At 50.0% G+C, this 12146-nt stretch overlaps 1 protein-coding gene across 1 annotated transcript in view; it reads left to right on the top strand.

Moving 5' to 3' along the window:
• TRANK1 (tetratricopeptide repeat and ankyrin repeat containing 1) overlaps positions 1-12146 on the top strand; it is a 75496-nt gene that overhangs the window by 26780 nt on the left and 36570 nt on the right. The window contains exons 10-14 of the mRNA XM_024132306.2: positions 1218-1379; positions 1921-2175; positions 3749-3916; positions 4552-6235; positions 6390-7603. Coding sequence (XP_023988074.1) covers positions 1218-1379; positions 1921-2175; positions 3749-3916; positions 4552-6235; positions 6390-7603 — 3483 coding nt within the window. The remainder of the gene's footprint in view (positions 1-1217; positions 1380-1920; positions 2176-3748; positions 3917-4551; positions 6236-6389; positions 7604-12146) is intronic.

The following is a 12146-nucleotide window of genomic DNA, read 5'->3' as shown; positions in this document are numbered from 1 at the left end:
CCCAAGGCAGTCCGTGGCCTGTGGCAGAAAGAGGTGAGAATCTGAAAGCCCGGTTCCCTTGCCTTGGATGGCACAGCTCTGAGGTGTGACTCACTCCAGATCCCCCCAGGGGTCAGGCAAGGCACCCCCCCACACCCCCACCCCATGGGACTCAGCCTGAGCGCACACCCTGCCTGGTTCCTCCCCGACCCTGACCTGATCCCCCCACCCTCGCTGGCCTCTTCCTTCATAAACTACTTGCGCACAAATCCTTGCCTCAGGGTCTTCTGTGGGAGATGTGGCTGATAATGGGACGCTTTTATTTTTCCATCTCCTTTAAAGTGTTCCTATTCTGTTAGAACATGACATTGAACATGCATTCACCTGTTCATCACATGATAGCACTTACTCTGTGGGCCAGGCCCATCTCATTTGGTGTGAAAACAGATGTCCAGTTATCTGTTCAATAGGATTCCATTTTAACCAAGAGAGCTTTCTGAGTGTATAATCTGATACCAAATAAAACATTTGCCCTTTTTCAACCTTTCTTCAATGGTTGATTTCTAATCAAGACTACTTTCTCAGTAAATTGAACCAAGGGGATAATGTTTTCCCTCTCATGGCCAGAGAGGTGGCTCCTTACTCTTGGCTTTTTCCACTTGCCAGTTAGATGCATGGGTGGCTGGCATGTAGTTGGATGTTGCTGCTGCAGTAAGCCGCCCTCCTGCCATCACTTCCCTGAACTGTTGTGTCAGTTATCCATTGCTGCATAACAAACAGCCCTCAAACTTAGTGGCTTAGAGCAACAAGCACTTATTTAGCTCATGATCCTGCAGCTCAGCCACTGAGGCTGGGCAGTTCTCATAGCCTTAACAGAACTCCTTCAAGTGTCTGCTTCTTGCTGATCTTAGCCGGGCTCTTTCACATCTACGGGGCTCAGTTTGGACAACTGAACTGATTCCTCTTTGTTTTATGATGTTTCTTATGTAGCCTAGACCTGAATAGAACTAAACAAGGCCTCTTGAGGCCCAGGCTCAGAACTGGCACAAAAAATCACATCTGCTGCATTCTCCTGGTCACAGCAGGTCATGAAGCCAGGCCAGAGTCAGGGTGGGGGAGGGGAACAGGCACTTCAAAATCTCCTGGCTCCACAGAGGAGTGGAGAGGTGTGGTCATCCTTGCAATCTACGTGGCTGTGATCTCTGCAGTCACAAGCAGCACCCGGGGGTATTTTGCAGGACTGAGCAATGGCGGGGGACCAGCTAGCGAGGGCGACGTCTTCCGGAAGGCCTCTGAGCAGCTAGTGACGTACATGAATTCAGGAAGCCACGTGTTGCAGAAAAACTTTCTGAAGCAAGAAGTGGTTCAGAGGTTCTTGCGCCTCCTTTCTTCTCTGCAAGGTAAGGTTTCTCACAACCTTCAGTAGTGTTCAAAGATGCTCTACGCACCTTAAAACTCTTTTCTACTATCTGTTTAAACACTGATTAAAAAATAAATGTCATGATCTACATGTAAAACATTCAAACAACACAGAACATTCTTCAGTGAAAAGTCGATCATCCACCCCTGAACTTCAGTCTCTAAACCTCATCCGCAGAGGCAACCTCTGTTATTAGTTTTTCATGCAGCCTCCTGGAATTTGCATATACTATCCTTATTTAAAATACCACAGATATTTCTCTTTCCTATTGGCTAGGACTCTACACTCCTTGGGTATTTCCAACCTTCCCAAGAAGCCCACACGCCAGTGCTGACACTGAGGTTCACACGTGGTTGAGTAGCGTGACCCAAATAACTAAGTACTTGTTTATGGTTTCCCCATGTCTTAAAAATACTGATCCGTAACTTGGGGTGATGATGTCCCTCTGTGCTGGGTTTTGGCTGGGGACAGAAATCACATGAACCTTTTTCTGGAGTGTGGTGTGTTCTTGTTTTTGAAAGAAATCCCTCCCGACCTGGTCTATGACATTGACCGCGACTGTGCCAACGCCTTCATCAAGTGTTTACTGGAAAAACAGAAATGGCCTGAAGTGCTTCTACTGCTGACCCGCAAAGTGAGCGGGGAGCCACCGTTGGGGGACTGTCTCATCAAAGACTGTGACCTCTCGAACCTCGACCTCTGTGCCATCGTCCCCCACCTCAGCGCCTGGGACCAGCGGAGGACCCTGCTCCTGGGCCACCTGATAGACCACAGAGGTGAGTCCCAGATGCTGAGTCAGCACTGGGGGGGACATCCCAGGGGAGTCCAGGTGCTGCAGTTCATGGGGCTTTTCGCTTGATTTCAGAGACTCCTTTAAATTCTGCCTCTTTCTCTTCCTCCTCCCTATCTTCTCATTGGAAACAGTGATAGGGTCGATGCATTTTTGTGAATTCTTCCCTTTCTCTCTTGTGTAAGAAACCTCAGGCCTGTGGAGGGGGAGCCTGGGCCCTGGTGTAGCCACAGCGGTCATTTCCTCCCAACCTCCGACTGGACTTTTCCCTGCACTCAGTATGCCGCATGGGTCCTTGTCAAACTCTGTGGCATTCTTTTCTGATCCATGGATTGGGATCTGTGATGCTCGTTTTTTAAAGAAACAGCCAAATAATGGGTGGGTGGAAACATCTGCTGTTTTAATCAGCACAATCAGACTTGGCTGGATGTATGTCTGGATTGTGCAGATGTCTTGCTGGATCAGGTTTTATTTTAAAACGGATTTGGAAGCACTAACCTCCTCCTTACGCTCCCCACTACGCCCCACTTAGGCCACTACTAACTGGCCTTGGGCATGCTATTTATGCCTCCGTCTCCTCATTTATAAAATGGGAATGAAACTAGTCCCCCTTTCTTAGAGCTGTTTTGAATATTCAATGAGTTCATGGATGCAGACTCTTGGCGGAGCGCCTTGGCTGTGTCGTTTTCCGCCTGCCTTGCCGTTTAAGGGGAAATGACCTTCAGAAGGAGTGATGCCACATTGGTCCCAGCTCTCAAAGTGACTTACAACGCCTTCAGGCGTTGGCTCTACCCACGGGTTTCAGGAGATAGATGGAAGGCCGCCTGTGGTTTATGTCTTCAAACCCATTCCTTGCGTGGAGTGTTACTACCTTTGCCCCGAAACGATGGCGGTTGTGGAATTCCTGTTTTGTTCCTGATGAAGCAAGCACTTATTGAGGGCCTCCCCGGGGTCAGGTGTCAGGGCCCAAGAATGGACAGTGAACATACGGCTGCCGGTGGGTGGCAGTGCAGGAGGGCTGTGGTCCTCAGGGGGTGGAGGTCAGGGGGCTTGCAGCGCAGAGGGGAGGTGTAGACTGAGCTAAAAAGAAGGTGATGTGGCAGTGGGGACGTGTCAGGGAACATGGCAGATGAGGGCCGATGGGCATTCTCGGGAAGAGGCTTCCTAGAAGCAAAGGATGTGGGAAGCACGCTCACGTCCTGGTCACCGAGTGTATGTCCAGGACTGTGTTGGGCAAACACTGGGAGTTCCGTTGTTCACGCCATCCTTACTCCAGTGCTGATGGTGGTCCCGTGGCGGGGTGGGAAGGGGGGCTGGAGAGATAGAGGAGGTGAGGCCCAGGGACAGGACACCTGAAGGGGGCAGGCTTTCCCTCCAAGGGCACTGGGAAACCCTTGCCTCCCAGAAAGGGGGCGTGGCAGGAGGGCCTCAGAAGTCAGGTCGGCACCCCCTCTTGATTTGGAATAAAGGGCAGAATCGGTCCTGCCCCCCTCAGGTGGGCCCTGCTGACCTTGGCTCAGGGTTGCTGCTCACCAGGCCCTTCTCTCTGCCTCCCCCAGCCTCGCCCCAGGGCAGCCAGGAGCAGCCGCTTGTCGTGTGCCTGAAGCACAGGGACTTCGAGCTGGCCTTCCTCCTCTTGACCAAGGGTGCGGACCCCCGTAGCATTTCTCTCACGGAAGGCGACACTCCTTTGCATGCCGCGCTCCACATCTTTCTAGATATCAAAGGTAGGCCTTTATTTTGTAAGCAGTCTTTTTCTTGAGGAGGAAGCTGGGTGTTAGAATGGATGCTGTGCTCCTTGGTCTTTCCTACTGGGAAAACTAACCATCTGGAAAAGGCCCATTTCTTGGCCAGGCCTGTATCTCCTGGCCCCTCACCCATAGCTTGATGGGAAGGAGTGACCATCATGGTGAACGGTCAGGGTGGGTTGATGGAGGAGCATTCTTAAGTTCCAAAGTCGGCTGTCCATAGCTGCAAATACTTTCCATTTATTTACATACACCATTTCAAGGGTCCTGACATAAAGGCTCTTACTGGAATATTTGCGGTGATTTCTGGGTTTCTCCACCTTAGCACTATTGACAGTTGGGCAGCAAAAATCCTTTGCTGGGGGCGCTGTCTAGTGTATCGTAGGATATTTACCAGCATCCCTGGCCTCCACCCACAAGATGCCAGTAGCACCTCCTAAATTGTGACAATCAAAAATGTTTCCAGACATGGCCACCTGTCCATTGGGGAGCAAATCTCCCCCAGTTGAGAACCACTGGGTTATCAAATCCTGGGGGAAGTTCTGTGTTCTGAGGACCCCCGGCTGCTCCCCAGAAAAGCCGTTCAGCACTCACAGGATTTTTGTGTCTTTCAGCTGACATCGGTTTTAACTTCCTCAGCCACCTGCTGGATCTGTTCTGGTCCAAGCCCACCGAGTTTTACTACCTCAACCCCAATAGCCAGGACAACAGCGGGAACACGCTGATGCACATCCTCTTCCAGAAGGGCATGCTGAAGCGCATGGGGAAGCTGATAGATCTGCTGGTGAAGTTTGACATCAACCTCACCCTGAAGAACAAGGAAGGCAAAGACGCCCGGCACCGGGTGAAGAAGAACGACGCACTGCTCTTGGCCTGGAACAAAGCCCTGCTGGAGAGCAGGCGCCGGGGCCGACAGGACCCTGCCGCCCACCTGGGGAAGCCCCCGCGCTGCGCAGCCCCGGCTCACACGGCTCAGCTCAAGGGCTCCTCCAAGTTGCTGCCCTGCAGCGGCACTGCAAGAGCCCCACCCAGAGAAGCCGGGGTCCCTGAAAGCTGGGAGACCCTGCCGGATGCCCAGACTACGAGGCCAGAGCCGGGGGCTGCCAGGCCCTGTTCGCGGAGAGACTGCCTTGTGCAGGACATCACGGCTTTGATTCAGCAGGTGGAATTGGATCCGTCCCTCCAGGAGGACTGTCCACAGGACTCCGAGCCTCTGGAGACAGGAGCTGGCGCTGTAGGAGAGAAACAGGAGCTACAGGGCGCCGCGGGGGCAGGGGGCTCTGACTGTAGCGGGAACAACCCCGCAGTCCTTGAGGCCGTGGAGGGACATGCGCAAGCAGGCCTCGTGCCTGCTGGTCCCAGGGGGACAGAGGGCAGCGACGACCAGGACGACCAGAACGTGCCGGAGATGGAGGCCTGCCTCCTGGACTTCGAGAACATGACGTGGGAGATCGAGTGCACTTCGGAGATGCTGAAGAAGCTGTCCAGCAAGGTCATGACCAAGGTCATGAAGAAGAAAATTATCCTCGCCATCCAGAAGCTCGGCAATGGTGAATGGACCAGGGGCCTGCGGAAGCGGCTGAAGAACTTAAAAGGAAGCATCCAGCTCTTCGAGGCCAAGCTGGACAAAGGGGCCCGGATGCTGTGGGAGCTCGCCATTGACTTCTCCCCGCGGTGCAGCGAGAACCCCGAGAAGATCACGGCTGCGGAGAGCAGCGCGTACCCCACCGAGAAGGCGAGGCAGGTCTACACGGAAATCATCCGGATCTGGGACATCATCTTAGATCACAGCAAACTGTCGGACTCTATCCGGGCCATCTGCAGCGCCTACAACCGGGGCCTGTCCTGCATCCTGCGCAAGAAGCTGAAGGGTATCAACAAGGAGCAGGTGTCCGCCAGTATTAACATCCAAAAGCGGATACCCCGCTGCTACGTGGAGGACACGGAGGCCGAGAAGGGCGGGGAGCACGTGGAACCTGAGTACTTCCCCCCTGCCAGCGCGGTGGAGACGGAGTATAACATTATGAAGTTCCACAGCTTCAGCACCAGCATGGCCTCCAACATCCTCAACGACACGACGGCCACAGTGGAGTACCCCTTCCGGGTGGGCGAGCTCGAGTACACGGTGATCGACCTCAACCCCAGGCCACCGGAAACCATCATCCTCATCGGGCGGAGCGGCACCGGCAAGACGACTTGCTGCTTGTACAGGCTGTGGAAGAAATTCCACGGTTACTGGGAGAAAGCCGAGCAGGCGGGAAGCCCGCTGCTGGCCAGGCAGATCTGGCTGAAGCGAAGGTCGGAACTGGAACCCGGAAAGGAGGGTCCAGGTGGGGGCCGGCAAGACGACTTGCTGCTTGTACAGGCTGTGGAAGAAATTCCACGGTTACTGGGAGAAAGCCGAGCAGGCGGGAAGCCCGCTGCTGGCCAGGCAGATCTGGCTGAAGCGAAGGTCGGAACTGGAACCCGGAAAGGAGGGTCCAGGTGGGGGGGAGGAGGAGGAGGAGGAGGAGGAGGAGGAGGAGGAGGAGGAGGAGGAAGGATCCACTGAGGTGGAAACAGTAGACAGCCTAGAAGAGGAGCAGGAGAGTGAAGCCTGTGCAGGCGGAGCCAGTGGGGAGCCAAGGGACCCCGAACAAGGGGTGGAAGGACCCACCCCAGAACAGCCCCACCAGCTGGAGCATTTACATCAGATCTTCGTGACCAAGAACCACGTCCTGTGCCAGGAGGTGCAGAGGAATTTCATTGAGCTTTCCAAGTCTACCAAGGCCACCAGTCACTACAAACCACTGGAACCGAATGTCCACAAACTCCAGGACCTACGGGATGAGAACTTCCCTCTGTTTGTCACTTCCAAGCAGCTGCTCCTCCTGCTTGATGCTTCTCTGCCCAAACCATTTTTTCTGAGAAATGAAGATGGCAGCTTGAAAAGATCCATCGTAGGATGGTCCATGCAGGAAGAGTTGACCATCACCAACTGGCAGGAAGATGAGGAGGAGGCTGAGGCAGACGGGGACTATGGTGAGGAGGAAAAAACTGTGGAGACACGCCCATGTGACAGTGACCCCCGGGTGTACGTGACATTTGAGGTGTTTGCCAATGAAATATGGCCCAAAATGATCAAAGGGAAAACTTCCTACAACCCTGCCCTGATTTGGAAAGAAATAAAGTCTTTTCTGAAGGGGTCTTTTGAGGCCCTCAGCTGCCCCCAGGGGAGACTCACAGAAGAAGCATATAAGCAATTAGGGCGGAAGCGGTCCCCCAATTTCAAGGAAGACCGGAGTGAGATCTATGGCCTCTTCTGCCTGTATCAGCGGATCAGGTCTCAGAAAGGGTACTTTGATGAAGAGGATGTGCTATACAACCTGTCCCAGAGGCTGTCGAAGCTCAAGGTGCTCCCATGGTCCATCCATGAGCTCTATGGCGATGAGATCCAGGACTTCACCCAAGCGGAGCTGGCGCTGCTGATGAAATGTATCAATGACCCCAACGCCATGTTCCTCACCGGGGACACGGCTCAGAGCATCATGAAGGGCGTGGCCTTCCGCTTCAGTGATCTGCGCTCTCTGTTCCACTACGCCAGCAAGAACACCATGGACAAGCAGTATGCAGTGCGCAAGCCCAAGAAGATCTACCAGCTGTACCAGAACTATAGGTCCCACTCGGGTACGTCCAGGCCTTGGGCTCTCCCTGCAGGGGAGGTGCTTGGGCACTGACCTTGGGCTGCTTTTGAAGCTGTGGCCTAGCTTTTGTTGGGTTCTTGTAGCTAAGGATAATATTTTGGAGTTTGTTAGTAACTACCCACATGAACAAGAGATCTTATGATTTTTGCCACTACTCATTCTTTTCTCTCTCTCTCTCTCTCTCTCTCTTTTTTTTTTTTTTGGCCACTCGGCTTGTGGGATCTTAGTTCCCTGACCAGGGATTGAACCCGAGCCGTCTGCAGTGAGAGCGCGGAGTCCTAACCACTGGACCGCCAGGGAATTCCCCTTTTTTCTCTTTTTTTTTTTTTTTTTTTTTTTTTTTTTTAATTGAAGTATAGTTGATTTACAATGTTGTGTTGGTTTCAGGTGTACAGCAAAGTGATTCAGTTATATATATATATTCTTTGTCAGATTCTTTTCCCTTATGGATTATTACAAGATGCTGAGTATAGTTCCCTATGCTATACAGTAGGTCCTTGTTTGTCATCTATTTTATATATAGTAGCGTGTATATGTTAATCCCAAACTCCTAGTTTATCCCCTCCTCCTTCCCCCTTTGGTAACCATTAAGTTCAGTAGTCATCACTACTCATTCTTAGGTTGATGATTTAAGCTGTGGTTGAATGGAAATGAACCTCTAAGTAATTACAGCTTAAGATGTTGGCCATGACATGAAAACATTGCAGGGGAACATTTAAACTGCTTGAGAACTTTTGTTAAAGCACTTTGGAAGCACCTGCTTCTAAAATGTAAAGTAATACATCAATTACAAGTCATTAATCCTGAAAGAAAGCAGCTTTTCTTCTGAAGAGAAGCAAGAAAAGATGGGGAGGGGGGCGGGAGGGGGTGGGAGATAATGCACTCTCAGGTGCTTTTAGTTTCTGCCTCACGTGTGCCCCTTCCCTGTGCCAGGCACTATACCAGGCAGTTGACATAGGTACCTGCATTTTTTTTTTTTTTGACCATGCTGTGCAGCTTGTGGAATCTTAGTTCACCAATCAGGGATTGAACCTGGGCCACGGGGGTGAAAGCCCGGAATCCTAACCACTAGGCCACTAGGGAACCCCCATGGGTACCTGTTTTTAATCCTCCTCCCAACAACCCTACAAGGTAGACATCATTCCCATTTTACAAAGGAAGAAACTGAGGCACAGAGAATACTTCCTTTGTGGTTTATAGAACGCTCACCATTTCACCTCCTATGTCCTGCATGTGTCCATGAACAACACAGAGTATTATTTTACATGTTTAAAAACTTTGTTTAATGGACTCATACCAGACGTACCTTTCTGCAACTTCGTAATTTTGCTTATAATAATGTTTTGGGATTTCTGCACGTTGATACCATGGAGCTGCAGTCCATGCATTTCTCAGTGCTGTTAGTAGTCTAATTCATGACTGCACCACACTTTGTTATCCACTTGCCAGACAAAATTATTCTTCCTTTATCCCTCAACAAAAATATTTTCATTTTTTATACTTCTCTTGCTGACAATGCATATCCTACTTGCTTTACACACTGAAATGCTTCCCTTATCATGTTTACATATTACAGTTTTTAACTTAAAAGACCTTAACAAAACCAAGAAACAAGTAATTGAGCTATTTGTTTATATCAGCATTTTCTGATTGGCAAGCTTAAGAACATAACATATTCCATAACCTCTAAAAACATATATTTTTCTCATAGCACGATTTCTCTTTAATGTGGTACCAGATGCTGTTTAAGGAACCCAAACATCTTTTGTAGTTCTGCTAATTAACCCAAGGCTGAAATCTCAGGCAAAGTGGGCTGTGTTTGTATTTCAAGGACATGATAAGAGTTAACTTCAGGCTTTCTCCTAGGCATATTTTTGTTCTCTCAGGGTCAGAATTCTGAAAACAGTATTTTATCAAGCTAGCTTTCTCTAACTGCATATGCAAACAAGAACCAGTTTAGAGTGTCAAAAGAGTTTCATCTTAACCAATTTTCTCTGGAGTCTGAAGAATACTGTTGGCCCACAGTGTTAAAAAGAAAATCGTCTTTTTCTTATTTTTTTTAAATTAATTAATTTATTTATTTTTGGCTGTGTTGGGTCTTCGTTTCTGTGCAAGGGCTTTCTCTAGTTGCGGCGAGTGGGGGCCACTCTTCATCGCAGTGCGCGGGCCTCTCACTATCTCGGCCTCTCTTGTTTTGCAGAGCACAGGCTCCAGACGCGCAGGCTCAGTAGTTGTGGCTCACGGGCCTAGTTGCTCCGCGGCATGTGGGATCTTCCCAGACCAGGGCTCGAACCCGTGTCCCCTGCATCAGCAAGGCAGCTCCTCAACCACTGTGCCACCAGGGAAGCCCCTCGTCTTTTTCTTAGTCATAGGTTCATAGCCAAAATTTTTCTTAATGAATTGAACCTGAATTTCCCATTTTACAAAAAGCAACAAGAATACCAATCACACAAATGGAATACACAGTCACACACCAGAAGAGAGCAACTGTCACAAACGCACTGAGAGGACGGATACGAAGTCCCAGACGAACACTTCCCAAAAAAAATGGTCCTCAACATCAGACACACGTCAGAACCAAAGGGCAAAATGCCCAGATAGCACCTCATGCTCAAAAGAGGTTTGCAGCGTGCGCACCGGTGGACTTACTCGGTCTTGGAGCTCGTCAGCTCGTCCTGAGGCATCTTTCCGTTGCACCAAGGAAAAGCGTTTGTTGGCAGCCAGTGCCGAACAGGGGAGAAACAGGGAGGGTTCCCAAAACGAATGGTTTGGGCAGCTGCTAGGAATGTCCCCCCAAATCCCCTCCCGGGGCCAGTGATGCAGGAGTAGCGGGCTCCTCGCAGCCATCCTGGCGCCACGCCATGGCGGTGGCTCTGCTGGTGGGGAAGGAACCGCCCCCACCCCACTGGGAGCCAGATATCGCGAGAGCGCAGTCTCGCGTTGGGAGCCAAAAATCCGTTAGCGAAAGTGGGTCCAGTTGCTTACTGCTCAAAAGCCAATAAAGAGGCAAGGTTGGTGGAAAGGAAAGTTTGTTTTCTGTTGGAGGCTAGCAACCCAGCAGTGGGGAGGCATAGGGCAAGAGCTTTTATAGGTGAAGGGAGAGGGCTACATGCAGAAACAGCACAGTCGGCTCTGACAGTCATCTTGAAATTGATCATGCGGTGGTCTGATCAGCATCATCTTGATTGTTTTAATTACAGTTAGCCTTCAGTTCGAGGCTTCGTTTGTTCCCATTTATTTGAGACCAGTTCTCAGAACTGTGGCAGCTTAAGTCATGGCTACAGTCTGGTCATCATCATGTATTGAATAGTTAACTTCTTCCACCCGGTGAGGGTTTCAGTCTCTACAAAACAGCTCAAAGGATTTGGGTTGTCTTCCTGCCCCTTTCCCCAGTGCTTGGTGTCTTGTAATATGTTTCAGACAGAGAAAATTGCTCAATAAAAATGCAACTCTACTTTTCTTAGCTGTGCTCTAGACCATGGCTTTTTTGGTTAGTATTTGAGTTGTTTGTTTGTTTGTTTTTGGCCATGCCACGAGGCTTGTGGGATCTTAGTTCCCCCACCAGGGATCGAACCCAGGCCCCTGACAGTGAAAGCTCTGAGTCCTAACCACTGGATCACCAGGGAATTCCCTGTTTGTGGTTTTTGTTTGGGTTCTGCAGGGGATAAATCCAATCCATCTGTTTGGAATTGGAGAATGAAGAAGTTCAGTGAGTGAGAGTGGGGAGCATAGATATATGTCTTTGCAATAAAATACCATTTATTGAGCTATGTGCACAATGAGCACTGCATTCGGGGCCTTTTGAAACATTTTCCCCTCCAACAGATATACAAGGCACATATTATTATTGCATTTTAACCAATGGGGAGACTGTCAGTCAGAGAGCATCAGACACTCTCCAGGCTTTGGAATATAACTGGATATATCTGAATCCAGAAGACGTGATTTTTCTGATAATAGTCAGACTCATTTTGGAATTGCCAGGGTCTGTCCTCCAGTCCCTTTTTCCCTTGGATTCCCTTTTCCTAATCCCCAGTGCTCAGTGACAACTCCTAGTGTGATCCTCTAGTACACTGAAGATTGATCTGATAGCAATAATTTATACTATTGCATTACTGATGTTGTTTCTATTTTGGAATGCATTTCAGAAATGGGGTTTTGGAGACTAGTTTCATGAAGAAGAGCTAACTGTTCCCAAAGGGCCTTAGAGCAGTCTGAAGATGCTGGAATAAGGTTTGCCAGCATTGCTGCTTACAGAGTTTTGGTGGACAAAAATGAGGCCAAACAAGATAGCACCCTGCAAAGGGACCATGGTGCCCCTCCTAGATCCCCTATATTGAGCTGGTGTACCATCTTCCCAGCTTCCCTGAATGTTGGCTGCTAATGTTTCACAGCTGGAAAATTGTCCTGGGCTGAGGGAAGATACCTGGCCTGAAGAGCTACGGAAGTGACTAACATGACAAAGTGAGAGAGTGGCATGGACATATATACATTACCAAACGTAAAATAGATAGCTAGTGGGAAGC

This window comes from Physeter macrocephalus, chromosome 18 (assembly GCF_002837175.3).
Source record: "Physeter macrocephalus isolate SW-GA chromosome 18, ASM283717v5, whole genome shotgun sequence".
NCBI classification, from domain to species: Eukaryota; Metazoa; Chordata; class Mammalia; order Artiodactyla; family Physeteridae; genus Physeter; species Physeter macrocephalus.
Note: the sequence above shows the minus strand (reverse complement) of the source record. Positions and strands in the feature narration are given on the sequence as shown.